This window comes from Onychostoma macrolepis, chromosome 03, assembly GCF_012432095.1.
Source record: "Onychostoma macrolepis isolate SWU-2019 chromosome 03, ASM1243209v1, whole genome shotgun sequence".
Classification (NCBI taxonomy): domain Eukaryota; kingdom Metazoa; phylum Chordata; class Actinopteri; order Cypriniformes; family Cyprinidae; genus Onychostoma; species Onychostoma macrolepis.
The window spans coordinates 19,105,696-19,133,165 of NC_081157.1; the positions used below are offsets into that span (position 1 = coordinate 19,105,696).

Here is a 27,470-nt window from a genome sequence, read left to right on the forward strand (position 1 = left end):
TTTCAAACAATTCTGGATGGATAAAATCAAATCCCACCCTGCTTCTCTTATTATTGAACATACTGTTTTTCTCCAAAATGTCAATGATGAACAAAAATTTCAATTCAAATTGATAGTCTAACCAGAAACACAGGGCTAAATGGCAATTTTACTTTTACAATAAATCTGTTTGAACTGAGCCAGTTCACGTTTACTCACTCTCAATCTCACTTTATTTCTTGGGATGTTTAGTAGAATGTCCAAGCTGCACTTTTCCACATACATGTAATATGAATGATGACTATATGGTTTCTGATGCTAAATCCAAGATCAAGTACTTAATGAAAGCTAACTATTAGCATTGGCATTAATCTCAATGGCAGTTTTTGCTGACTGAGGACCCCTTATGAAAAAGAATTATTCTTTAGCATACTTAAAATACACTTAAGTGTGAACTGAATGTAATGTTTTCAGGTACTGAACTGCATTTTAAATGCAATAAATGAAAATGTATTATAGTTTATATTAATATTAAATCCAATTAGCTAAACTTTAGAGTGCTTTAGACTTTAATTGTCTCGTTGTCTTTAAAATATGTTATAGTGTACTAAGAAGCATTTAATGTCATTTCTATTGTATTTCTTTATGAATACAAATTTGTAATGATAAAGTTGCAATTTAGTACACATATACTTACTGTAGTTAGTTTTAACTAGTATTTTAGTATTTAACTATGCTTTAGTATGTTAGTCAACACATCAAAATAAGTATTTCTTTAAAAACCTGTCAAAATATTATTAAAACATGATTTAAAATGCACTTTTTGGAAGTGTAGGTTACTTAGATATCTTAAGAAACATAGTGTAGTCTTTTCAAGTACACTTCAAAGGCCTTTATTTCATTATTATTTAATCTGCAAGTACATTTTTTTTAAATATACTTTTATGATTTGAAGTAGACTACAAGTGCACATTCAATACAATTAAGTGTACGTCTTTTTTCACAAAGAAAATTATAAATCATGGTGGCTCAAAGGCACTCAAAATAACAAAAATTACATAGCAAGCTTTTTTAATGCCTGTCAAAGCCAGGAGAAAGGAGCGTTTTAGTTTCAGCATCTACCAGCAGGTTCTAATGGGGCCATGCTAACCTGCAAAACCTTGACCCCTCTGGTAAATCAACACATTTCTGGGTGCTGTTTATGAATACAGGATCAACATTCTTTTGTGCTACAGTTTTATCACACAGACCCTGATGTTTGAGGGTCACAAGCAACAGATGAGAAACATCTCGTCCAGTCTGTCACAATCAATGTCAACGCAGCAGCATCTTCACCTCTGTGTGACACCGTCGCACCACACAGCTGGGAAATCGCCGATACTAAAGTTCACTTTGCTGAGCATGCCGCAAGTACATGACAGCCACAATGCAAAATCAATCTCATCTTGTCGCGAGTGTTTCATTAGGCTCCTTTGAATTCAAATAAATGGTTAACAATTTGATTGCTTTAAATGCGTTAGCTTCCAAATGGAAAGACAATGGTGACTGGTTTCAGATTATATGCAAGGCTGAAGGAGGAGGTGAATAGACTGTATGCATTTCCTAATGACAGGCAATATTATTCAAGCTAAATTAGATTACCCAAACCCTCAGGGCCATCTCCATAAAGGTCACTGAAAATAGAACTGTCGCATACCAAATCGGTTTGTACCATTCTCCATCAGCTTTAATCTGTGCCACAGACATGATGGGCAGTAATGCGGCAGAACATGGCTGATCAGGGCCATTCAGATGGACTAATTTCTTAATACTGAGTAAACAGCCAGTTAATGAAGACTATTAGAGAGGATGGAGACAAACATTCATTGGCAAGGTCAAAGATTGTACCATTACAGAATAAGAATGTCATGGTGAAGAATATTTTCCTTCCAGCAATGTTTGTGTTGTTTCATTATTTAAAAAGACACAACCTTATATGCACACAGATGTAAAGCAGTTTGATTTAAGACTAAAGGCAGATTCAGAGTATTTGATATTTACAGATTTCTAAAGAAAATGTGACTGGTGCTTTCCCAGGTTGTTGCTGTTGGGTTGCCAGGTTTTCTTAAGGACCAAAGTTAAAATATATTCCGGTTAAAAGATATGGCATTTTATTGATGTACAAGCAAAAATATTAAGTCTGATCTCAATGGAAGCTTGTTTCTGTCACAGAATAAAAATTACATTTTATGTCACTATTCAGAATTATTTTTCTCACAAATCTGTTTATATTTCACAACTTGGATCTTTTTCACAGAATTGAGCAAAAGAAGTCAGTTATAAACATGCAGTAAGACTTCTCAGAACTACACATTTATATCCACAAAAAGTTTATATCTTAATGTCACTGATTAACTCGCAATAACACTTTTCTTCACAATAAAAATTTCTCAGTCTTGTGAGAACAAAAGTCAGAATTTTGAGATATAAACTCAGAATTGTGTGAGAATAAATCTGAAATTAGTTGCGATTACCTTTCTTTCTTTTTTTTCTTTTTTTTTTTTTTTGGTGCAAATAATCTTCCATAGATCTCTTAGAATAGTAAAAGCATAATTTGAGGTATAGTTCATGTCTTAAGCACAAATGGTGAAGGATGAGAATATTCACTTTAATACTTTAAATTTAAAATTGAATTAAATCCATAATTCTAAAAATAAGCAACTGTGATAGTGGAAATTGTCAAACCCAAACACCACCGATTGTCATTGTTGTGTAACTACTTCATGCTCTTCATCTGTTAAAGTGGTAAAAACTTGTTTTGATGTCCTTGCTTTGAAGATTAATGAACAGCCTGCTTTTAAATAAATGACTCTTTAGCACATATCCCATTACTGAGAGGTAAGAGGAATGTACAATTCACCAAAGATTCAAACCATTCATAAATGTCACTGGAAGGCCAGACGCACTATTTATACAAAAGTGCAAGAAAATCTTCATTTATTTTAGGTGTCAAAACAGTTCAGAGACAGGAAGCTAGCATCACTGGGTTGTATCAGAAAATGTTCAAAATACTGACATTTTGGCCAGTTTTCACATTTTACATGACATTCCTCACTTTGTTTCATCCTCAAAGTATCTCAGCATTATTCATAGAGGAAGAACAGCACATAAGATGTAAATTCTGTCATCATTTACTCACCCTCATGTTATTTCAAACCTGTATGACCATAATGCACACCTGCTGCATTTAAAGAAATATCCTGGCCGCCCTTTTCCATATAATGAAAGTGAATGAGGACTGGGGCTGTAAAGCTTCAAAATTACAATTGATTTGTGAACAAAGCATTTTGAGTTAGATCTTTTCAGTGTATATTATACAATCAAGTTCCCACACAAACAGTGGGAACGATTCATTCACTGGACCTGATTCAGTTCTCAGGTGATTCAATAATTGAGTCAATTGGAATATAGTGTATGAGTCATAAGGACAACGTGACATAAAAGCATCATAATAGTAGCCTATTAGTAATCCAAGTTAATATTCACTGATAATCTTCCTTTCCAGTCAGGTTAACCATTGCAACTGGTATCATGAAGTCAGTCTATTGCCCTGGACATAATTGTGATAAATTAAAACACCAATCCTCAGTCATTCTTTCAATATATGGAAAATAGCTGCCTTGACATTATTGAAAAAATGGATTTGGAATGAGATGAGGGTGAGTAAATAATGGCATAAGTTTAAGTCACATAATCTGTTCTTTAAAATATATCTTTAGATGTACTTTAAAGTGTCAAATGCCTTCTAAAAAAACTAATTGTCTTTCTAATTATGTTCTTTATTATGGAAATATAGGCTGCTAGGCTGTTTTATTATTCCTAGTACCGTTACAAAACACAAAAATCACATAACAAAGCACATAATGCATAAGCGAGACACCGTTCCTCGATTAAATTTATTTATGTGAGCAACGATATGTTGACTTGTCTGTGATACAGAGAAATACTAAGAACAACATTAGCAAATCAAGAAAACCAGAAGGACAAATTGTCTTCCATGAAGAACAGAGAGAACATTACAGGTATTTATAGTGAGCAATGCTTGGCAGTGAGGCATCCTGGAGTCATCCTGTTAATAATACTGTTAAAAGCACACAAAGTCAATGGGTTAGAGAAAAACATGCAAACATTTACATCTACCCACCACACACCGTTCTACAAAGAGCCACGGCTCAAAAGCTTGTGTCAAAATGGCTTTACTAAGAAAAGGTAGCTGTAAATGCTTCAATTTAGTGAAACACCTACCAGATATTTACATCTACCTGCAACCTCTCCTTTTGTGAGGAAACACTTTTAGCGACATGGATTTGACCGCTCACATGGATAATGCAGTCCTTAGTGGGAAAAAGCGATAGATTCTTCACTAAGGATCTGTCGAGGGGATGCGAGATGGGAGAGGAAAATCAGCAGTAACAAAGAAGAGATGAGGTTATATTGTAGACTCAAAGAAAAATCCAGGCATAAGGCTCTGGTGAGGCTAAGACACTTTGAATGGTCTTCTAAAGGGCTGGATCGGCCACACTGATGTCTTTCATACTGCTCTGCCCTAGATACTTATCAGCGGTCACTGAAATGCTTCTCAGGGCTGACCGACTCAAAACTTGTCTTTCGTTTCCGGATGTCTGACATTTCTCAGCACTCCTTTTATCAGCGGACTCAAACAATGTCAGATCCCCAAAGGTGCCCCATTCAGACGTTGCACAGCCATCACTCAAATTCACGAGAAGGAGTGGCTATATTTAACCCACATTCAGGCAAACACCGAGCTTTAGTAGAGGTGAAACCCCTCGATGGAGATGAAGACTGAGAAATTACATCATTCTTTGACTGATTCACAATGGAAAGTGACAACACTGGCTGGTTAACTACTGACACTTGTTGATCTACTATCAATGGCAGTCAGAATTTGAAGTGATAGTATAAAACTTGAGGCCTGTTGAATACTGCTATATTTCCCTGCTGAAAAGACCATAGAGCTGGTCACCATCACATGATGTGTTTTGGATGCTGGTGCTGAGCAAGGAACCCTGGAGTCTAAACCAGACTCCTGAACTAGCTTTAACACAACGTAAAATCAAAACTGACTAAATTTACTTGCTTAATAAACATCTCTGGGCTTATTGTGCATTATTCCGCATGACTCATCAGTGCACATGGAAAAATGTTTCTATAATCTTTCACTGTCTTTGTAATCTTTCAAAAAAGTAATGTAAGTTTCACCCACTGGTCTGGCTCTGCTCATGCTCCATCAACTTTACATTGATACTCATTCGTTTAAAGAAATATCCTGGCCACCCTTTTCCATATAATCAAAGTGAATGACAACAGGGTCTGTCGAGCTTCAAAATCTGATTTGTGAACAAGTCGTTCTTTTGCATTGGATCATTTCAGTGTATTTTGTGCAATCAAGTTCACACAAAAGGTTGGAATGATTCATTTATTGGACTGATTTTTTTCTAAGGTGACTCAATGGTTCAGTCAATTGGAATATCGTGTATGAGTCATAAGGTACACTTGACATAAAAGCATCATAATAGTTGTCCATTAGTAATCCAAGTTATTATTCACTGATAATCTTCCTTTCCAGTCCATGATTGCAACTGGAGATGATTAGACATAATTCTGGTTTACTACAGCATTCTCATTCACATTCTTTATATGGAAAATAGCTGCCTGGACATTATTGGAATTTTTTTTTTTGATTTGGAACGCGAGTAAACTTTTCATAATCCAATCAGTTTCCAAAGGACAAAGTCCAATCCAGCATTTCATTCAGATATACGTCATATGACAAAAATAAAATAGGTTACAAATGCTATATCATGCTGACTTTATCCAGCAAGACTTCCTTAGTCAAATTTTGCTGATGAACAGCATGTCTAAGCAGGTCCGCCACATAGGAAAGCACCAGACCAGAACAAACCAGTCAGAACATCATGAAAATCCAAGCTGGTCTTTTCAGCAAGGTGTTAGTAGTCATAAATCTCCTAAACTAAATTGTCCCAGTGATTATTTAGTAATACAACTGATATTTCTAGTTAACAACAACAACAAAAAGAGAGGAATATAGTTTTGCACTGTTGCAAAGTGGCTCCAGAGTAAGTCTGAGCAGTTGATACTGCCAAGATGATAGGCACACTGAATAGACAACTGTGGCTACAAACATATGACACAAACCAGGGTGTTCAGTATTCAATTTGAGTCTGTACTGAACACACAATAATGGGAAGGCTTCAGCTGTGAGCCTATGTTAGCACCATCTCATACTGTGAGAGTCATTATCACATTGGTATACATGAGAGTATGGCACTGTACTGAGAAACAAAAAGATATTTATCAACCAAGGGAATGGACTGGCTTACTCAAAGTTCTTAATATCTGCCAAAGACCATCCGTTTTACATTTGCATGTCTTGCCCTTTGATGAGAGATGAGTCTCTCTGAAAATTCCTGTTTATATATGAGGACCAAGCAAGGAGAAAAACAAATTAGCGTGTTCACAATGGTTGTTGAATGTCGAGATGAAATCTTTCCTTCTTCACTTCACTTCTTTCTTGCTTCTCCTTCACCGATGAGAGACGTCACTGGTTGACTGGCTTCACCAATGAGTAACCCTTCCACTGGCATCTGCCACAGGCCACTGAGCCCTGATGGCTATCCATTCAGTATAGCCTTAACATGATCTCTTCTGTTCCAGTGTGTACCTTCATACAGGTGTTGTCCTCCTGTTGATACCATCATTAAGGTCTTTGGGAAAGCAGTTGTGCACTTGGAGGAATCCCGAATCGTGGTCTGGGCTGTAGGAGCTGTCCGTCCCTGACTTGAGGGGGTCTCTTGTCAATGTGTACATGTTGATCTCTCCAACAGGCACCGAGCTCATCATCTTCATGCCCACGGGTGACGCTTCGCGGGATGCTTCCGTTGAACGAGAGCTGGAGCGCGAGTGCCGTCGACGATAGCGAAAGCTGGGTATGCGAGAATACGGCGAAGAGGACGAGGTAGACTTGATGAACTCACGGCGTGCTTTGAACCGTACTTCCTTGTTCTTCTCAATGTAGATATTGATGGCCAGAACGGCCACCGCCTCGGCCACAATGAAAGAAAGCGCTCCGAAGTAGAACGACCAACCGTAGTTATACTGGTTCTTCTTGTCTTCGTCTCGTTTGTCACTGGGGTCACCGGCATTGCTGGAGATGTAGACGATTATACCGATGATGTTGCTCAAACCTACCAGACACAAAACAGAGCCAGGAAAGCATAAGAAAAATGCCTTCATATGAAGTAATATAACAGAGTTATGACTTCATTCAACTTTTCCTTGGTTATGAAAGGATAAATATATGGATAAATGTGGATTCCAACACAAGATGTTACATTCAGCTGGTTGGGATATGTCAACAACACCTCCATCTTTAAAAAGGTTAACACTGCAGGTTGAGCTGCTTTCAGTTGTACGAACCGACAACACAGATTTTAGACAAAATAGGATACATTTTCTCAGGGGTTAATATTAATGTAGACATGGCAATTGGCTGCAAATGTCTTCTGAGCAGCATGTGTTTATGTCAAGGGATCAAGGTTTAGCTGCTTAGTGTAACTCAGGGTAGCCAAACCTGCTGCAACACACTTTTCTGTAATTTTCAAGTAACCCTGAACACCATGATTGGATGGTTCAGGTGTGTATAATAAAGACTGCAGCTAAACTATATAGGAAGTTAGCCTTCCAGGAGCAGGATTGGCTACCCCTGGTGTAACTGGTCCTTCAGGCAGCACAAGGTGGCACACTTACAAGGATACTAAAGACTGCAGCCTCTAGCATGAGTTGGTGGTGTGCCTCTTGAGGCCAGGGGAGTGAAGTTTACCTGCACAGTTTGCCTCTGTTACACTCACCCTAAAGCTCACTCACACCAGGGTAACGGCACCAAAATTTGAACCAGCATCAACCAGCATGGGAGGCCATCCACTAACAAGGATGCTAAAGACCAGTTCCTACAGTGCCTCTGGAGGCCAAGGAAGTGAGGTCTGTGTGCACAGCTCTTACTAGTTCCCTCTGTCACTCACCCCCTAAACCTCACTCCTATTTGGGTCATGGCACCAATGTAACTGGTCCTACTTGCACCACTCTAAGATGGATTTGAACCAGTCTCAACTATCATGCATGGTGGGAATGCTAACAAGGACATTAAAGAACACAGCCTCTAGCCTTGAGGCAAGGGGAGTGAGGTTTACCTGCACAGCTTGCCTCTGTTGCCCTAAATCTCACTCCCATCCGGATCATGGCAACAAGATTTGAACCAGCATGGGAGGCCATTCACTAACAAGGATGCTAAAGACCACAGCCTCTAACATCAGTTGCTAGTGTGTATCTTGAACCCAGAGGAGTGAGGTCTACCTGCACAGCACTACTCTGTCACTCACCCCCCTAAACCTCACTCCTATTTTGGTAAAGGCACCAATGTAACTGGTCCTACTTGTACCACTCTGAGAGAGATTTGAACCAGCATTAACTGTCATCTGTGGCAGGAATGCTATCAAGGAAGCTAGGGAGTGAGGTTTACCTACACAGCTTGCATCAACCAGCATGGATAGGCCATCTGCTAACAAGGACGCTAAAGACCACAGCCTCTAACATAATTTGCTAGTGTGCCTTTTGAGGCCAAGGAAGTGAGGTTTATGTGCACAGCTCTTACTAGTTGCCTCTGTCACTCACCCCCTAAACCTCACTCCTATTTGGGTCATGGCACCAATGTAACTGGTCCTACTTGCACCACTCTAAGATGGATTTGAACCAGTCTCAACTATCATGCATGGTGGGAATGCTAACAAGGACATTAAAGAACACAGCCTCTAGCCTTGAGGCAAGGGGAGTGAGGTTTACCTGCACAGCTTGCCTCTGTTGCCTAAATCTCACTCCCATCCGGATCATGGCAACAAGATTTGAACCAGCATGGGAGGCCATTCACTAACAAGGATGCTAAAGACCACAGCCTCTAACATCAGTTGCTAGTGTGTATCTTGAACCCAGAGGAGTGAGGTCTACCTGCACAGCACTACTCTGTCACTCACCCCCCTAAACCTCACTCCTATTTTGGTAAAGGCACCAATGTAACTGGTCCTACTTGTACCACTCTGAGAGAGATTTGAACCAGCATTAACTGTCATCTGTGGCAGGAATGCTATCAAGGAAGCTAGGGAGTGAGGTTTACCTACACAGCTTGCATCAACCAGCATGGATAGGCCATCTGCTAACAAGGACGCTAAAGACCACAGCCTCTAACATAATTTGCTAGTGTGCCTTTTGAGGCCAAGGAAGTGAGGTTTATGTGCACAGCTCTTACTAGTTGCCTCTGTCACTCACCCCCTAAACCTCACTCCTATTTGGGTCATGGCACCAATGTAACTGGTCCTACTTGCACCACTCTAAGATGGATTTGAACCAGTCTCAACTATCATGCGTGGTGGGAATGCTAACAAGGATGCTAAAGAACATAGCCTCTAGCCTTAAGGCCAGGGAGTGAGGTTTACCGGCAAAGCTTGCCTTTGTTACACTCTCCACCCTAAAGCTCACTCCTGTCGGGGTCACGGCACCAAGTTTTAAACCAGCATCAACCAGCATGGGAGGCCATCCACTAAGTTGGGTCATGGCACCAATGAAACTGGTCCTACTTGCACCACTCTAAGAGGGATTTGAACCAGTGTCAACTATCATGCGTGGTGGGAATGCTAACAAGGATGCTAAAGAACATAGCCTCTAGCCTTGAGGCCAGTGGAGTGAGGTTTACTGGCAAAGCTTGCCTTTGTTATACTCTCCACCCTAAAGCACACTCCTATCCGGGCCACGGCACCAAGATTTGAACCAGCATCAACCAGCATGGGAGACCATCCACTAAGGGTGTTCTCACACTAGGCGATCTGAACCATGCCCGAGTTCGTTTAACCCCCAAAACCCGGTTCGTTTGACTAGTGTGATCGCTCTGTACCTTGCTCAGACGTGGTTGCTTTAGCCGTCCCTGGCTTGGTTGGAAGAGGTGGGCCAGAGCATGGTTCAGTTGGGCTCGGGTGCAGTACGCATGTAGTGTGAGAGCTAACCGCACCCGAGCACAGAACATATGATATGTGCAGTACGATTACGTGAACATTTCTGAGCAGCAAAAGCGATAGATCTGTTAAGCAATATATTGTGAGTGGGTCACGGCGTCCCAAATACTCAAAATAATAAACCACAAAGTTAACAAAATGATGCACTTCATTGTGCTGACCGAGAGTGCTTCTCTGCTGCCTTCACATGGTACCGGAAACTTATTATTTCCCACTTATGAAGTCGTGATTACAAGCTCGTTGTATTCAAGTGATTTATTGTCAGATAGAATAAAATGTAATATTCCATTAGTTGATAACCATAAGCATTCACCACGCTAGATAGTTAGCTTGCTGACGATTCTGGAATTTTGGTTAAATACATGCTTATTTCACTGTTTATAATGCATACATTATGCTTCAAATGCCTATATATAAATAGGCACTACTTTAACAACAGTTTGTTTATCAAAAGTTGATGTAGTTGTTGGGAAAAAAAGACTAATAAAGAATAGCATTAACAGCAGCAATCGTTGTCTCCTCCATCATGTTTTACTCGGAAACTTGAGTATCAAAATAATCTGTAAGTAGTAAATACAACTTGAGAGGCCGTTTATGTCCAATTTCTGATTAGGAAACTCATATGTACGATAATTCCGATAGCACTTGAAGGCAGCATAAAAGTGCTCCGGCCCGGAACATAAAGTGCAATGTGAGTGCAGGCCAGCAGGGGAGTGTGGAGGGGGGATGATTGCGTTTGGGCTCGGTTCAAGGCAACCGTGCCTAGTGTGAGTACACCCTAACAAAGATGCTAAAGATCACAGCCTCTAGAATCAATTGCTAATGTGCCTCTTGAAGCCAAGGAAGTGAGGTCTGCCTGCAAAGCTCTTATATAGCAATATACATTGCAATAGCTTTCCTCTGTCGCTCACCCTCCTAAACCTCACTCCTATTCGAGTCAAGGCACCAAAGTAAACGGTCCTACTCGCACCCCTCTGAGAGGGATTTGAACCAGTGTCAACTGTCATGTGTGACGGGAATGCTAACAAGGATGGTAAAGAACATAGCCTCTAGCCTTGAGACCAGGGGAGTGAGGTTTACCTGCACAATTCTTCGGAGCTAGCCTCCATTACATTAGCATGGTTCAATTAGCCCCTGCCGGTATATGTTGTAACATTACCATCTTGTTGAAAAACTGCTACTGAGATGAATGGGAATGCTAACGGATAGCTTTCCAGGTATTATAAACCACTTGCTTCACGTGTGGATCTTGACCTTTCCAATATTGTAGACATGCTGATATATTGTTGTAATTAGCAACAGTTGCAATTGCAGCATCTAGGAAATGCATGACCTGCCAAGAAACACTATGCCATCTAGCCTAGTGCTGTTTTTACTGCTAGCCTAGTACTTTACACAGTCTTTTACAGTTTTGTTAGTCTTTTCACCAACTGGTAGGTGTATCAGGCGATGAAACCATAGTGAATACAAGGAAGGCACTTTTAGAACAAGCAATATCAACCCACTAAATTCAGTTGAATAACAGCTAAAAAAGTGAGGGAGTTGTCGCCCCCTCAGTTCCAGTACACCTGCCAGTAACAGCAGGGATAAGTTGTGCTATCCAAACATAGAAATTCTCCAATATTATATGCCAGTTATATTCAGTTAACAAATTGTATTTGGTAATGGTGCTAAAAGTGTCTTAAGTGAGTTAAAAGACCCCTGTGTGCATGTTAGCGCTAGCAGGTGGTCATTAGTTTACCTGCTGCCACAAATAGTATCCCTGCACTGAGTATTATGTTGTTCCTCTTGCTGTAGATGCGTCCTATCCCGACACACAGCCCCCCCAGCAACAGCAGAATGGTACTGAGGATGGGGAACACACTGGAGGCGCGTACGATACCTGTTCACAAACACATATAAACATGGCTCTTACTTTAGCAAGATATCTAAAGGTGCATGATAATAACATTGGCATATAGACAGTAACACTGTAACATTTCTGAAGAGAGAGTCACTCACGTAAGAGATATTCAGAGCTGTCTGTGTCATAATCATTGTCATCTGGGAAATGATTGATTCGGTAACAACTTCCTTTGTTGAGACCTACAAAAATATGAAACCGGTCAAGATTAGAGTCACAAGGACCTGGAAATAATGCAAATCACTAAGCATAAGTGAGAATACTGGGCTGCAGAACAAACAATTAAAAAATAACAAAAACATCCTGCATATGGTAGGAATTTGTTCTATTTTGAAGAAGTAGAGGATGCATGTGAAAATTTTAAGCCGTAGAATTGTTCAGCGACAGACTTTAAAGTCACTGGGGGCTTTCACACATACAGTCCTTTATGGAAAATTACCAGTAAATTACCATTTTGATGCTATGTGTGAACAAAGCATAAGATTACCGGCAGGGCCGTCGCCAGTGGGGTGAAAGGTGGGGGGGGGGCTGGCCCAGCGATTTCAACTGACTGCCCGAGACCATCATGAAAGACACTCAGGACAGTTGACGGGCCACTGCTGCATGTTGTCATGAAAGCTTATAATTTGCACGTGTTTTTAAGCCTTGCCAATTTAAAAATGTAAGAGATTTTAAAGCAAGACGCGAAAGAACTCAACTGACACCAAATTGAATTATCTTTCGCGTCTCCTTGTGCTTGAATGAACAAATACACCTCGCCAATTTAATACTTAAAGTGCAAAAATACATGAAAGAACTCAATTCAGTGCTCGCACGCTGTGTTCTGTTCACACAGCGTACACACAGAGAGCCGTGCCTCACACCGAATGGAATTTTGCCTCTTCTTGCGCTTGAATGCACAAATACATACAAAATTATGTTAAAATATCTGTCTTGGTGAGGATCCTCGAAAAACTGTTGGTTATATCTTAAGTGAATGTAAACAGTTGAGAAAGAAATAGGATATGTCTCATTATATTGGCTGCATTGTCTCTAAAAATAAAAGAGAGAAAATCACTCACTGCTCTTGACTGAATTACTTTGCAGTTTTAACAAGAATTAATCTATATTTAATTTATACAGTAAAGACTGTGCAATGATATTTTACATTTGATTATTCAGCTTCTGTACCTGAACACCTAAAAACTTGAAAAAAACTTAAGTATGGTTTAATTTGTATATTTGTTCTATTTATTTATTTGGCCAATTTACATGATTTTAAACAAGGCCCACGGGTACAACTTGTACTGGGGCCCCGCATACCCCAGCTACAGCCCTGATTAAGGGTATGAGTATGTACAAGGTCTAGACGCACTTAAGTAAGAAGTCTGCTTTGGGCCAATAATAAAGTTCTGACAGAGATGAGGCAATTACTCTGTGCTGTTCACACAGAATGCGTTTTTGTGTTCCACTGAGCATTTTAATTATTTTTCTGTGTAAACATGTGCTAGATGTATGGCAAGCCAATAGGCTCAGCACTGTGCTATTGTTCCTTTCAGATAGGTCCTTCAAGGTATCTTGGAGAGGTGAGGTGTCCAAGTCGCAACATTTATCTACTGGGGTGCCTCAGGGCTCAGTTCTTGGACCACTTCTCTTCTCTGTCTACATGGCATCACTAGGTTCTGTCATTCAGAAACATGGCTTTACATATCACTGCTATGCTGATGACACTCAACTCTACCTCTCATTCCATCGTGATGATCCGACGATAGCTGCTCGCTTCTCAGCTTGTCTAACAGACATTTCTTGCTGGATGAAGGACCATCACCTTCAACTCAACCTTGCCAAGACAGAACTGCTTGTGGTTCCAACAAATCCATCTTTCATCACAATTTCACCATCCAGTGTGGCACATCAACCATAACTCCTTCAAAAACAGCCAGAAACCTTGGAGTTATAATTGATGATCAGCTGACTTTCTCAGACCACATTGATAAAATTGCCCGATCCTGCAGATTTGCTTTATTTAACATCAAGAAGATCCGGCCCCTTTTTTTCGGAATATGCTTCACAACTCCTTGTTCAAGCTCTTGTTCTGTCCACGTTGGAATATTGCAATGCTCTCTTGGCTGGTCTTTACAATTAATCAAGAATGCGGCAGCAAGATTAATTTTTAATGAGCCGAAAAGAATGCACGTCACACCTCTATTTATCAATATGCACTGGCTACCATTAGCTGTTCGCATAAAATTCAAGGCATTAATTTGCCTACAAAACCACCACTGGCTCTGCACCCCTTTACCTAAATTTATTACTTCAGACTTATGTGCCCTCAAGAAGCTTGCAAGTGAACATTGCTTTATTGTGCCATCCCAAAGAGGCACAAAATCACTTTCACAGACTTTTACATTAAATGTTCCCTCCTGGTGTAATGACCTCCCCAACTCAATCAGTCCTTAGCCATCTTCAAGAATTGGCTAAAAACACATTTCTTCCATCTTTATTTGGCCTTCTAACTCTAGAATTCTCTATTCTAATTCTGCTCTTTAAAAAAAAAATTATCCCTTTTAGGGGTTGAATGACTTCTGATTTTTTAAAGTCGACTTTTATGTGATGAAAGTCTAGTCGAAGTCGACTAGTCGCTGATGACGTCATTAATGAACAAATAAGTCTGTAGCTGTGACAAACACCTTGTGCACAGCTATGGCATATGACACAGTGCTGCCCACATGGCTATTGCTCCAATAACAGCTAATTATTATCAGTTCTTTTGTCTTTGGGTCGTTACATTTCTCACAGATTTCTACTCGTTCTAAATCAGACACAGATAAAGCAGCACAGTAAAGATTACATTCATATGAATGCATTAGTGAGAGCCAGTGGTCGAATTGTAAAAAAATTTCAGGGGGGATGGTGTGGGGGGGGGTTCTTGTGGCTAATTTTACGCAATGATTACAAAATTGGTCTCATTTTTAAAAAGGTTTCTATTTAATGAAAAATTAGCCTTATTAAATGAACTATTATATAAGTTTTATTTTATACGTTTTTTTTTTGTTTGTTTGTTTTTTCCCTCTGGGGCCTGAAATGGAGGAATTTTGGTCAATATTGATAAGTCGGTGCAACCCCTTAGACTTGCAGTCTATTTATTTACTGCTTATTTTCTTTTAAAAAAAAACAACTAACTCTAGCTTCTCTATTCTTTTTGTATTCTATTTGTTTTCTTTTTATTTATTATGCAATTAACAAAAAGCAAAAAAGGCCTCTAACACTAGCTTGCTCTATTCTTTTTCTATTCTATCTGTTTCTTTTTATTTATTATATAATTTAAAGGTTCTATAGAATGGAAAACTATGTTTACCTTGGCATTGTTGAATAATAACAGTTCTGTACATGGAAATTACATTCCATGAACCTAAAACACCATTGTTTCCTCCTTTTTATGTAAATCTCGTGAATGCAAAAGAGCACTGAAAAATAGGCAAACTGTGATGTTACAGTCAGGATCACATATGCCACAGCCATATCACCCTGCAGCCCAAGACCGGTTGCCCATGGAAGCTAAGCAGGGCTGAGCCTGGTCAGTACCTGGATGGGAGACCTCCTGGGAAAACTAGGTTGCTGCTGGAAGAGGTGTTAGTGAGGCCAGCAGGGGGTGCTCACCCTGCAGTCTGTGTGGGTCCTAACGCCCCAGTATAGTGACGGGGACACTATACTGTAAAAAAGCACTGTCTTTCAGATGAGACGTTAAACCGAGGTCCTGACTCTCTGTGGTGATTAAAAATCCCATGACACTCATCGTAAAGAGTAGGGGTGTAACCCTGGTGTCCTGGCCAAATTCCCTCCACTGGCCCTTGTCAATCATGGCTTCCCAATAATCCCCATCCACTTGATTGGCTCTACGACACTCTCTCCTCTCCTCCTATTGCAATACACATGAAAGCGCTATATAAATGCCTCATTCATTCATTCATTCATTCATTCATCACTAATAGTTACGCCCCCAACATTTGCATATACCCGCCCATGTTCTAGGCCAGCTGCCAGCCTAACAATCAGAAGTTCTGCAGGTATTGTGAAGAAACAAGCGAGGACAACAGCGAAAATGGCAGATCATGGAAATAAATATTATGTTCCAGGCTGTGCAGGGGATGTGAATTGCAGGGATGTGTTGGTATCTGTATTCAGAAAGGCACGGAAAGCAAATAACGCAAGACACTAAAGTGACATGATTAGCTCCTTGCTAGCGGTAGCCTGTTACATTACAGTACATAAGATTTCACTTACCACATAAACAGAGTAAGGAGAGATGACTGAGGATGATGGCAAATGATTTGCAGATCCTGAGCACCACTGCCAAGCATCTGATCTTGTAAAATGTGTGGTAAGTACTGCCGCTCCATAGTATAAATAGAGTACTTGCAATTGCAAATCTTGAAAGTGAAAGTGAAAGTGAAACTAAAATGCGATCGTGCATTTTAAAGCAGTTTCAATGCCCAGCATATTAATAGCGGCTCCCTGATGCCCACATTTTATTTACAGTATAATTACCCAATGATATAACTGCGCGAGAAAGTATTGGAACATATATTTTCCCTGTGTTTCCTTCCTGTGAGCTACTGAAATGAACTGCACTGTGAAACAGCCAATCAGAGCAGAGCTCAACATTGAGCCGCACTGTGAAACAGCCAATCAGAGCAGAGCTCATTATTATTATTCATGACCTTTCCAAATAAGGCAATAACAGACCATTTCATTCTAGGGAGAAATCCTAGGGTTGTAAATAGGGGTGTAAAGATAAATCGATTAATGGATCGATTCTGTGATTTTCCTAATGCATCGCGATTCTCCCTTGAAGAATCTGCAGATGGCGCTCTAGGCTAGTTGTTAATTGCACACTCAAATGCTCACGAAGAAGACCGCTTGTGCGTTCAACTGAGTGGTTAAATGTACTTGCACCTCTATTATACTTTTATAATGTAAGATTAATGTAAACACAACCCACTGTGAACACTCTTGTAATTCGCTTCAACCTTTTTGAACTTTATAAATGATTATTTTAAGTTCCAGTGGTGTGTGTGTAAGGCACTGAAAGCAAGCTGTTTCTAAAGCATGCAGGGCCATCTGCTGTTAAAACTAAGCTCAGAATCGATTTCAGAGATAATTGCAATGTATTAGATTAATCAATTTTTCGTAACACCCCTAGTTGTAAATGGACATGTAAAACCATTTCTGGAGAATTTTTGCCCTTACTTAAGCCACATACCTTCTATGTAGATATCAGAGAACAATTTAAAATATTGTATCAATGCATTCTATGGCACCTTTAAAAAAAAAAACTGTACTGCGTTAGGCTAACTGAGACTTGTCATAGCACTTGCATATCATTGCTCTTTTGTTGATTTTGATTGCTTCCATTGTCCATTTGTAAGTCGCTTTGGATAAAAGCATCTGCTAAATGTAAATGTAAATATAATGTAAATGTTTACATCCTAAATGCTGTAAACACTCTAATACAGTTTTAATTGACATCAAATGCAATATTTTGGATGTAAACGTAATTCCTCTATAGCATAATTTATATTCTGTTGGCTAGCCATGTTTTTCAGCATCTTGCGCATGAGCATTGCATATTTAAAAACATGTCTTCCCCTCTATATTATTACTGAGTGACGATTCTCTGTTGAATTTCTCTATTTCTCTAAAAAACTGTTTGGCTGGCTGGCTTAACATCTGCAAAAAAAAAACTGTTTTTGCAACACTGGCTTCCACCACATAGCCTGTATATTTTTATTTTATTTTATATTTTTTTATTTTGCATTCTTGATTGCTGAAATTTATGATTTATGATTCCTGTGGCTTTGGTTTTATGTTTACTTTTCTATCCATTAGGTACCCCATTTTAAAGAGACCGCAAGGGAGGGGTGGGTTGGAGGGTGGGGGGAAAGTTGAATTGATATGTGATATCATGTTGTTATTCAGGTTTGTAATAATAATAATAATAATAATAAACATATATTGAAACCCTGCCTTCTTTTCCATTCATCAGAACTGCGGCACTGCAGTTGGATATTTTTTTATGGTATCCCGTGTTTTAAAAAGCAAAAATGTGTTCTATATGCTCATCACCTGTATTCCCAGGTGAAAAACAAGTGCACTTCCATAATGTACTTAAAGTGCTCTATTTTGTGCACTAATTTTGTACTTAATATACTAAAAATTATCATTTAGTACTTCTTAAGATAAACTTAAGATCATCTAAGTGTACTCAACTGTGCTATTTTGAGACACCATGAATATGAACTAAAATGCGCTTTTAACATACTATCTTTGTATTTAAAAAATGTATTTAGTTACCACTTGTAGTACACTTGAACCCATCTTTCATACACTAGTACACTCAAGTGTACTACAAGTGGTAGCTAAATATATTTTTTAAATACAAAGATAGTATGTTAAAAGTGCATTTTAGTTCATATTCATGGTGTCTCAAAATAGCACAGTTGAGTACACTTAGATGATCTTAAGTTTATCTTAAGAAGTACTAAAGAATAATTTTTAGTATATTAAGTACAAAATTAGTGCGCGAAAATAGAGCACTTTAAGTACATTATGGAAGTGCACTTGTTTTTCTCCTGGGTTGTCAAATATTGTCAAATCAATTACAACCCGAATTCTGGAAATGTTGGGACAATATTTAAATTTGAATAAAATGGAAGTTTCTGGAAGTATTCCTGGGCCCATTTAGTAATGTCAATGACAGAATCATGCCAATGAGTGATGCAGTGTCGTCTGAGGGCCCGAAGACCACGGGCATTCAACAAAGGTCTTCAGCCTTGTCCCTTATGAGATTTCTCCAGTTTCTCTGAATCTTTTGATGATGTTCTGCGCTGTAGATAATGAGATTTGCAAAGCCTTTGCAATTTGGCATTGAGGAACGTTGTTTTTAAAGTATCCACAATCTTTTTACACACTCTTTCACAGATTGGAGAGCCTCTGCCCATCTTTACTTCTGAGAGACTCTGTCTCTCTAAGACATCCCTTTTATAACTAATCATGTTACAGACCTGATGTCAATTAACTTAATTAGTTGCTAGATGTTCTCCCAGCTGAATCTTTTCAAAATGTCTTGCTTTTTCAGCCCTTTGTTGCCCCCATGACAACTTTTTTGAGACCTGTAGCAGGCATCAAATTTGAAATCATTTAGTGCATAACATTGTATAATTTCTCAGTTTAAACATTTGTTATGTTCTATTGTGAATAAAATATTGGCTCATGTGATTTGAAAGTCTTTTAGTTTTCATTTTATTCAAATTAAAAAAACGTCCCAACATTTCCAGAATTTGGGTTGTAGATAGTGAAACTAAAATGTTTCTCATCCAGGTGGATGAAGAAAACAGTGCACTGTATGAAGGTAATTTCCGATGAATGTCATCACAAAGTATTTTGGTTCTGATGCATTTATAGCATCTTATTGGTAAAAGGATGGAAAGTCATTGCTTGAATGAACAGAAGATTAACTGGAAAAGGCAATCTTAAAAGACAGTTTACAATAAGTTTCTATTTAATGTGTAAAACTGATTGTATAAAACCATATTCACAACCAATTTTAATTCCATGATGTGACATATTTCCATGAGACGTATCAACTGGCAAGATTTTTTCTAATCAGTTGTCATTTGCTATTATTTTATATTCTTTTATTTACCAATAGTCAATAGCCCACGTGACCTAGGTGATGTAAACAGATGTGTGAAGTTGTTTCAGAGGCAGAGCAAGCTTTATTATTTTCTCTGGGAAGACAGAGAATGTATGTTAAGAAAAAGTAAGAAGGTTTATTTTTGATTTGATCTTGACTGTAAAGCGAGAAGATATGTATTCAGCAGGTCTTAACATACATCATAAAGTGTCACATTGCAAACCTCCTTCCCTCTGCTGTCTCCAGGTGGAGTCTACTCCCTGTGACACAGCTTTTGTGTGGCCCAGCATGCCATTAATTGGGTCTAGTGTTAAAAAAGGAGCAAATTAATTAGTATTAAATAGGTCTGAGAAAGTGGGGCATGTGTTTTCTAGTCTAGTCATTGTAAAAAATTAAAAAAAAAAAAAAGATCTCTAAAAAAAATTGTAATGTAAAACTATATAATTTGAATATATAATTATAAATTATAATTTATATAGATATATTTATATAGATAGATTGGAATTCTATTTTTGTGGTACCATGGTATTCTTTGAAGCATCTTGCAGTAACATGTAAATAATTTGGTACATGAATATGAATATGAATATCATCTAGTGCCATTGTGTCTATCAAATTACCATGGTATATCTTCTGATTTTGTATATTTTAAAGTTATGAGATCCAAATTCACTTTTTAATACACATTTGTGGTCGTATCTAGGTTATCATCTAATCAATAACCAAAGTGTGAGGTTGCTATGTTCTCATGAAATATCCTGTTTCAAATATCCTGATGCCAACACCATGTCATGCTGAATCTGAATACATAGGTTCTTACACAGTTAAAACTGCATTTCAGTATGAGACTTTTTAATAAATCAGAAAAGGGCTTAAAAACAGTATGCGTGAAAGTTACACAGTGAGAATGCTTTGTCAAAAATGTCATAATAAATCTTGTTCCTGGGTCATTATACCTATCCTTGGAACCCCCTGAGACAAAAACTGTGTAATATCCATCAACAATGGGATGTTGTTCAATAACAGAATGTGAGGAGAAAAAAAAATATCCTCTTTAGTTTAATGTCCAATTTAGTTGTGCTTTCTAATTAGTGATGCACATATGCAGAAATGTTGGCCACGATCAATGGCTAATACTAGTTAGGGGTGGGCGCTATACCGGTATTACCGTGACTACCGGTATTATGTTGTGCCATGATATGGATTTTGCTATACCGTGGATACCGTTACATATTCATGGATTTCATTGGATGGACAGACAAAGATTTTTTTCCCCTGGGTCGTTGCTTCATCAGAGAGAGAGAGAGATGCCCCGCTGGATCAGACATAAATCAGAACCGGATAGTTTTTGCTCCAAACAAAAGATCAGCTCTTCGGAACTGCACACAAACTGGATTACAATAATTTCCCAAAATGTAATTTGTGTGGTAATATTACTAAGTCTGTAAACGGCCGTTAACACAGGAAGCAGAACACGGACACAAAGAGAGAAAATACTGTAGCAGTCAGCGCAAGATCACTGTTCACAATGCTCGAAATATAGGAAGAAAAATATAAATAATGAATTGGGGTCAGGGGATTAATGTGAATGAGTATCTGAAGGGAAATCTCTTCAGAAAACTTTAGATGGCATTTTCTTTTTCTCTTACCTCTGTGTTTATAAGCGCAGCGCTGAGCAGCTTTATTTACAGCGGTAACCAAAGCAACGCTAAACTGAGGCCGTAAGCGCCACCTGCTGTCAGAGAGTGAATCTGCATGTTCTTTCAGTCCATTTGCTGTTTTTCTTTTGCGCAGGTGTCTTATGTAGCATAATTTCACGCATCTAAAGTCAGACCATTCTATTTTTCCTTAGATCTTGAAATCATGTTTTTTTTTTACTAGTTATATAAGGTTAAAATGCATATTTTGCCTGTAATTCTACTAAAATGTGATTGGTCAATGCATTTTTTTTTTTCTCATATCGTGATATAATATCGATATCGTCTACTCTGAACAGTGGAAAATATCGTGAAATGATTTTTAGCTCATATCGCCAAGCCCTAATACTAGTACTATTACATACTATTAGTACATTTATGACACATAATTGATGTGATATGATAATAATCTATAGGCCTACTTCTTGTTGAAACAAAGAACTGAATGTTCATGACTCAGGCATTTTAAATTGTAAATGTTTATATTAATATGGATAATGCAGCTACGGCTTTTGTACTTCTTTTACTTCTTTTATTGTTATTTATTAATCTATTGGTTATTAATATTGTTCTTATTCAATTCTCTTATTTATTTACAGGGCAGAAGCCAAATAGAGTTCAACTGTACCTGTGTATAATGTCAATAAAGATTATTCTATTCTATTCTATTCTAAATACATAATTCTCTCTCTCTCTATATATAGTAACACTCTACAATAAGGTTCATTAGTTAACATTAGTTAACTACATTAGTTACCATGAACTAAGAATGAATAATACTTCTACAGCATTTATTAATCTTAGTTAATGTTAATTTCAGCATTTACTAATGCATTATTAAAATCACAAGTTGTGCTTGTTAACATTAGTTAATGCACTGTGAACTAGCATGAACTAACAATGAACAACTGTATTTTTATTACACTAACAAAGATTAATAAATACTGTTAAATAATAAATGTGGACCTTTTTCAATTCTCAGAAGTTATGTAAATTAAAAACGTAAAACTGGAAATGTGTTAGGACCATTGCATTAGATTGTTATTGTTTACAAAATTTCCTCAAAATGGTCTATTGTATTGTCCCCAATATGGTTGCAATGCCTTCAGCATCTCTTGTGGACATCTTAAAGCACGATTTTTGTGATTTAATTACAAAACTGAAAATTATGTAATTGTAAAAACAAAACCTGAGCATCAACATGATTTGAAAAGGATCCAAAGAGCATTTGGTGCACAGTGAAAGCAAGAAAATCTGACCCTTCAAAGTTCAAATTCTTAACGCCAGTTTATTTCCAGGTTTAACTAAACAAATGGGCCATTTTCAATGTGTTCTCAGACGTTCAGGCCCCACTGTACATCCACACAGGCTCTCTGACAGACTTTATAACTTTTGTAAGTGTGTACAGTGAGTGTGGTGAGCCACAGGATCTTATGTAAAGCTCCGCTCAGGCTGTTGATTTATAGGAGCTGGTTACAGGCCCAGTGACTGAAGTGTACCTAGCCTCATAAAGACAAAATAAGGAACCTCACTTGACTGACACGGAGGCACATCAGAGAGGGAGCGCGAGAGAGGAGAAAACGAGCACTCGGTCCCTACGGCCTGCCTGGAGGTAACAATGCTTATCGCTGAGCATGTCTTCTCCATGGCAACCTCAGGTCTGATCCAACAATCTGATTTCCATAATGTCTCCAAGGATGCCTTTGACATCTTCATTGTGGTTTAATACAGCAGACAGCAACACGCTCTTCTCCCCCAAGCCAAAAGCCCCCTCCTGCCTCGCAAACTCACATCCCCACTGGGCACATCCAGCGCGGCCAGGAAACAGCTGCCACATTCCCCGCCTCCAGCATTTTGTCATAATTGTGAATCGGGGTAGGGCAGCCAATCGCTCGCCTTGTCGAGAAGTTAAACTCATCAGTGGTTTGCGTGCTGGAGAAGTGTGCTTTTGTTTGTCATCTCAAATCGATCAGTATGAAGACTGCCTTGACTGACTCTCATTAGCATTTTTATTATTAACTAAAACTAAATAAATAAATGGAAAAGGCTTTAAAAAATCTTAAATGAGAATGAAAATTAGAAATGTTTCTGAGTTAGTAAGTTGAAGTACTAAAATGACTAAAACTAAATTTGAAATAAAAATGAAAGCTAAGAAGAAATAATAATAATAATAATAATAGTCAAAATTACATGACAAATTGACTAAATCTTAAACATATTCAAAATGAAAACTGAAAAATAAAAATATAGGCAAATTCCAAAAATATTATATGCTAAAAAAATACTATAATAGTATATAAATACTGAAGTAATACTCTTTATCGGTAGCAGGAAGCAGACTCTCAGTAAACTCTATTAAAGTTCTCCCTAGATGCTTGTATATGTATTTGAATATGTGTAATTGAATATGCAGAATTTCGTATATGTTTTGCTGCATATATTCAAGTATTCAAGTATCTTGGGGTGGTCATTGACCGTTCATTGACTTGGAAAGCCCACATTGATTATCTCTGCTCAAGATTCCAGCAAAGACTATATTTTTTTAAGAAGACTTAGGTTGGTTGGAGTAAGTAAAGAAATCATGTTGTTGTTTTACCAAGCAGTTTTGGGAAGTTTATTAAACTATGGAATGCCGGCTTGGTATGGCGATCTTTCAGTTCAATCAAAATCGCAGCTTGTACGTCTTGTTAAAGTTGCCATGAAAGTCATAGGTGTAAGAGAGTATACATCACTTCAGTCCATTTATGAGTCGTTGGTTTTTAAGAACGCGCAAGCAATAGTAAGTGATTCAAGCCATATTTTATTTTCAACATATCAATTACTGCCATCAGGGAGGCGTTATAGAGTTCCATTATGTAGAAGTAATCGCTATAAGAATTATTTTATACTGGTATCCATTAGGATTTTAAATAGTAAATTGTAGTCACTGTGTTAATTAACAAGTGTTGTTGTTGTTTTTGTGTGGTTGTTGTGTGTATTGCTGCAGCTTTGAGTCCAAGACAAATTTCCTGTAAAGGACAATAAAGTATAACTCTAACTCTAACTCTATATGCGTCAATTGGTTGTTTTGTGTATCTGTTGTCATTTCCTCTATTTATTTATTTTTGTCTTTTTATTCCATATAATTAATTAGGGGTTTCTTTTTTATTGTATTTTATTTATTTATTTTATTTTTTATTTCTTTGCTGTTGTTTTATTGTATCTGATTTTCTACGTTGTTATGTATGTTTAAAAAAGAATAAAATAACAATAAAAATTAGATTGAAAAAACTCCATTTACTGTAGTTTCCACTGATAATGAATACATAATTGTTTTTTGTTCTTAAAATATATTTTTGTTAATGACAAAAGGAATGACTAAATACAAATCAGTATTTTCCAGCTGTGATTTATTTGCATCACATATCTATCACTGACATGTTTATCCGAGGTTTATGCAGGAAAGGTGAACGGCGAGAATGGCGGTAAGGCACCTGGCACGTGCTCAAAGCTTGTTATGACTTTGTTATTCCGTGTGGATCGGCGGCGGAAGTCAAACCCGGTGGCTAATTAGAGACTCTGTGGCCTTTCAGCCACTGCATTTAATTACAGATCTGTTGCACACACTAGGAATGGCAAAAGTGACAGCTTTTCCCTTCCAATACCCCCTAATCTCACAAACAAAAGAATAACAACCATAGTTAATTAAATACTTTCAGGGCTCAAGGCATGGATTATTTTATTTTATTTTTTATTTTTATTTTATATGGTACAGTTTAAGTGTTTATTTATGTTTTAGCAATAAACCTAAATAAACTTGAATTTAATAAAACCTTAATAAACGTAAAAAAAATTAAAATATATATATTTTATTCTATTTTATTTCAAATTTTTGTTACGTGATGCAAAAGTTTGAAGTCATTCATTCATTTCCAAGTCATTTATTATTATTATTTTATTTACACTACATGAGAAACATGTACAATAAGTAAGAAATAAAATAAAATAAAATAAAATAAAATAAAATAAAATAAAATAAAATAAAATAAAATAAAATAAAATAAAATAAAATAAAATAAAATAAAATAAAATAAAATAAAATAAAATAAATGTTTCTCTGGTAACTAAATTAAATAAGTTTCTTCTTTCAGTGGGTGAAAGTCAAATGTTTTCACACTATAATAAAATGACAATACACTAAGTAGTGGTTAATTACCGGTGTCAACTATTTTCCTGAGAAACAAACTGATTTTCTTTTGTCAATATGAGTTCCTCTCTTAAAATGAAGCCTGACAACATTATCGTTCACTTTTATTAAAAGATACGCAATAAGTTACCACTGTTCATCAACTATGATGTCCTTGTTTAGCCTGTGAACGTATGTATGATGTAATCAGTCTGACTGTCTGAGTCAAAGCTCTGCCAAAATTGCATATGTTGTGGGAAAAACCATTCATCTCTCAAAATGATACAAATATATAGGCTATTAAACATCTGTTTGTATATCCGTCCGTCTGTCTCTCGTGTCTGTCTGTCTTTTTCTTTTCCATGGACAATCATAAGAAGCAACAGATTCATCTATTTTTAAACATTGGCCACGTTACCATAGTGATTTCAGACATATTGTTTCCAAGCAACCGCATCAAATGCAAGAAAGACATGAATGAATGAAGAGATTTTATGAGGAGAATCTCTGGACTGATTACGCCTTTCTGTCCATTCAAGAAACCCGCTGGTGTCAACCCAGAGAAATGGGGAGCATTTTCACTCCCTTCCAAGTGAACGTCAAGTTATGTTAACTTGAGAGAGATCCAAGCCCAGTGAATGAGTTTGGATGAGTTGTTGACAGATCCTGTGGATGAAAGGCCACCCAGAGGACCATTTTACTGCTTTTTCATCGCATGATATGAACTGTCCTCTAGATGTTTCTCCCTAAATTCATGAATGTCAGACGACGCACATACTGTGATCTACAAAAATTGCTTTTGGATTTATTCGATGAGAAACATTTGAGCTCACATTGAGATCTGACTTTGATTGAAACTCTTCTGAAACTCTAGTCTACACTCTTAAAAATTAAGACGCTTAAAAGGTTCTCCACAGCGATGCCATAGAAGAACTATTTTTTGGTTCCACAAAGAACCATCTCTTTCTTACCTTTTTATAATCTGAAGAACCTTCTTTCGCCACAAAGAACCTTTTGTGAAACAGAAAGGTTCTTCAGATGTTAAAGGTTCTTTATGCAACCATTTAGGTTCTTCTATGGCATCGTGAAGCAACTTTATTTTTAAGAGTGTAGCTAAAATTCTGGTTTTTCAGTAGAATTCTTCATTTGTTGTCTAGAAGATCTTAAAGATCTCACACTTGTGTTGTTTCTTTCCTAAAGGCCTGTAATTCTGAAGAAAAACCGTGATTTCGGTTAACTTTAATGTATCTGGGTAGGTTATTAAAAAGAACTACTGTAAGCGTCTGTTTTGAGTTCACCTGGACGCAGATAAAGAACAAAAGCCTCCTAAAGCAAGACTTCTTTGTGTGAAGACAAAGGCTGAACAATGAACTTAGTTTTCTCTCTTTTAAAACTCAAGCCTAAGAAAGGATGTGAAGCACATGGTACCCTCTATGCAGCAGATCCTCCAGAGCCCTGAGTGCGTGAGATCTCCGCGGACCTTCTTGGGCTGCGTCTCATCCGTGCTGATGTTGGTGGCGTTACAGATATATGCCCGAGAATAAAGCCAGTAGTCGGTCCCGATGGCGATGCTCATCAAACTAAACGCCACGAAAGCCCCGACGGTGGCCAGCAGCATCTGAATCCCACGGTCACACCACGCCATGGCCACTCATTATAATAATAGCCGCGGTAATAATCCACACATCGCTCAAACACGGGAGCGCGTCGCGTTTGCGCCGCTTTGTTCTGACAGTCGGTGTGATCAGGAAACTTGAGCGCGTCTCGTCCACATGTTGCTGTTTATATAGTGAGCAGCTGCGTGAGCTCACTCATCGGGGTTGCTTTCTATGCTTTCTGAGGAGTTTTGAGCATCACCTTGTCCATTTCCTATAATCGCATCCCTCTTTTCCAAACTCAGATGGCTTTGATTTGG

General features: G+C 37.9%; 1 protein-coding gene across 1 annotated transcript; it reads right to left on the reverse strand.

Moving 5' to 3' along the window:
* Nucleotides 1–3,010: 3,010 nt before the first annotated feature.
* cacng4b (calcium channel, voltage-dependent, gamma subunit 4b) lies at nt 3,011–27,454 on the reverse strand. Its single transcript, XM_058770201.1, has 4 exons — nt 26,984–27,454; nt 12,117–12,200; nt 11,857–11,997; nt 3,011–7,244 (listed from the first exon to the last, which is right to left on the reverse strand). The coding sequence occupies exons 1-4, from the start codon at nt 27,198–27,200 to the stop codon at nt 6,724–6,726; spliced, it is 963 nt and encodes a 320-aa protein (XP_058626184.1). The 5' UTR covers nt 27,201–27,454; the 3' UTR covers nt 3,011–6,723.
* Between the last annotated feature and the right edge of the window lie 16 nt (nt 27,455–27,470).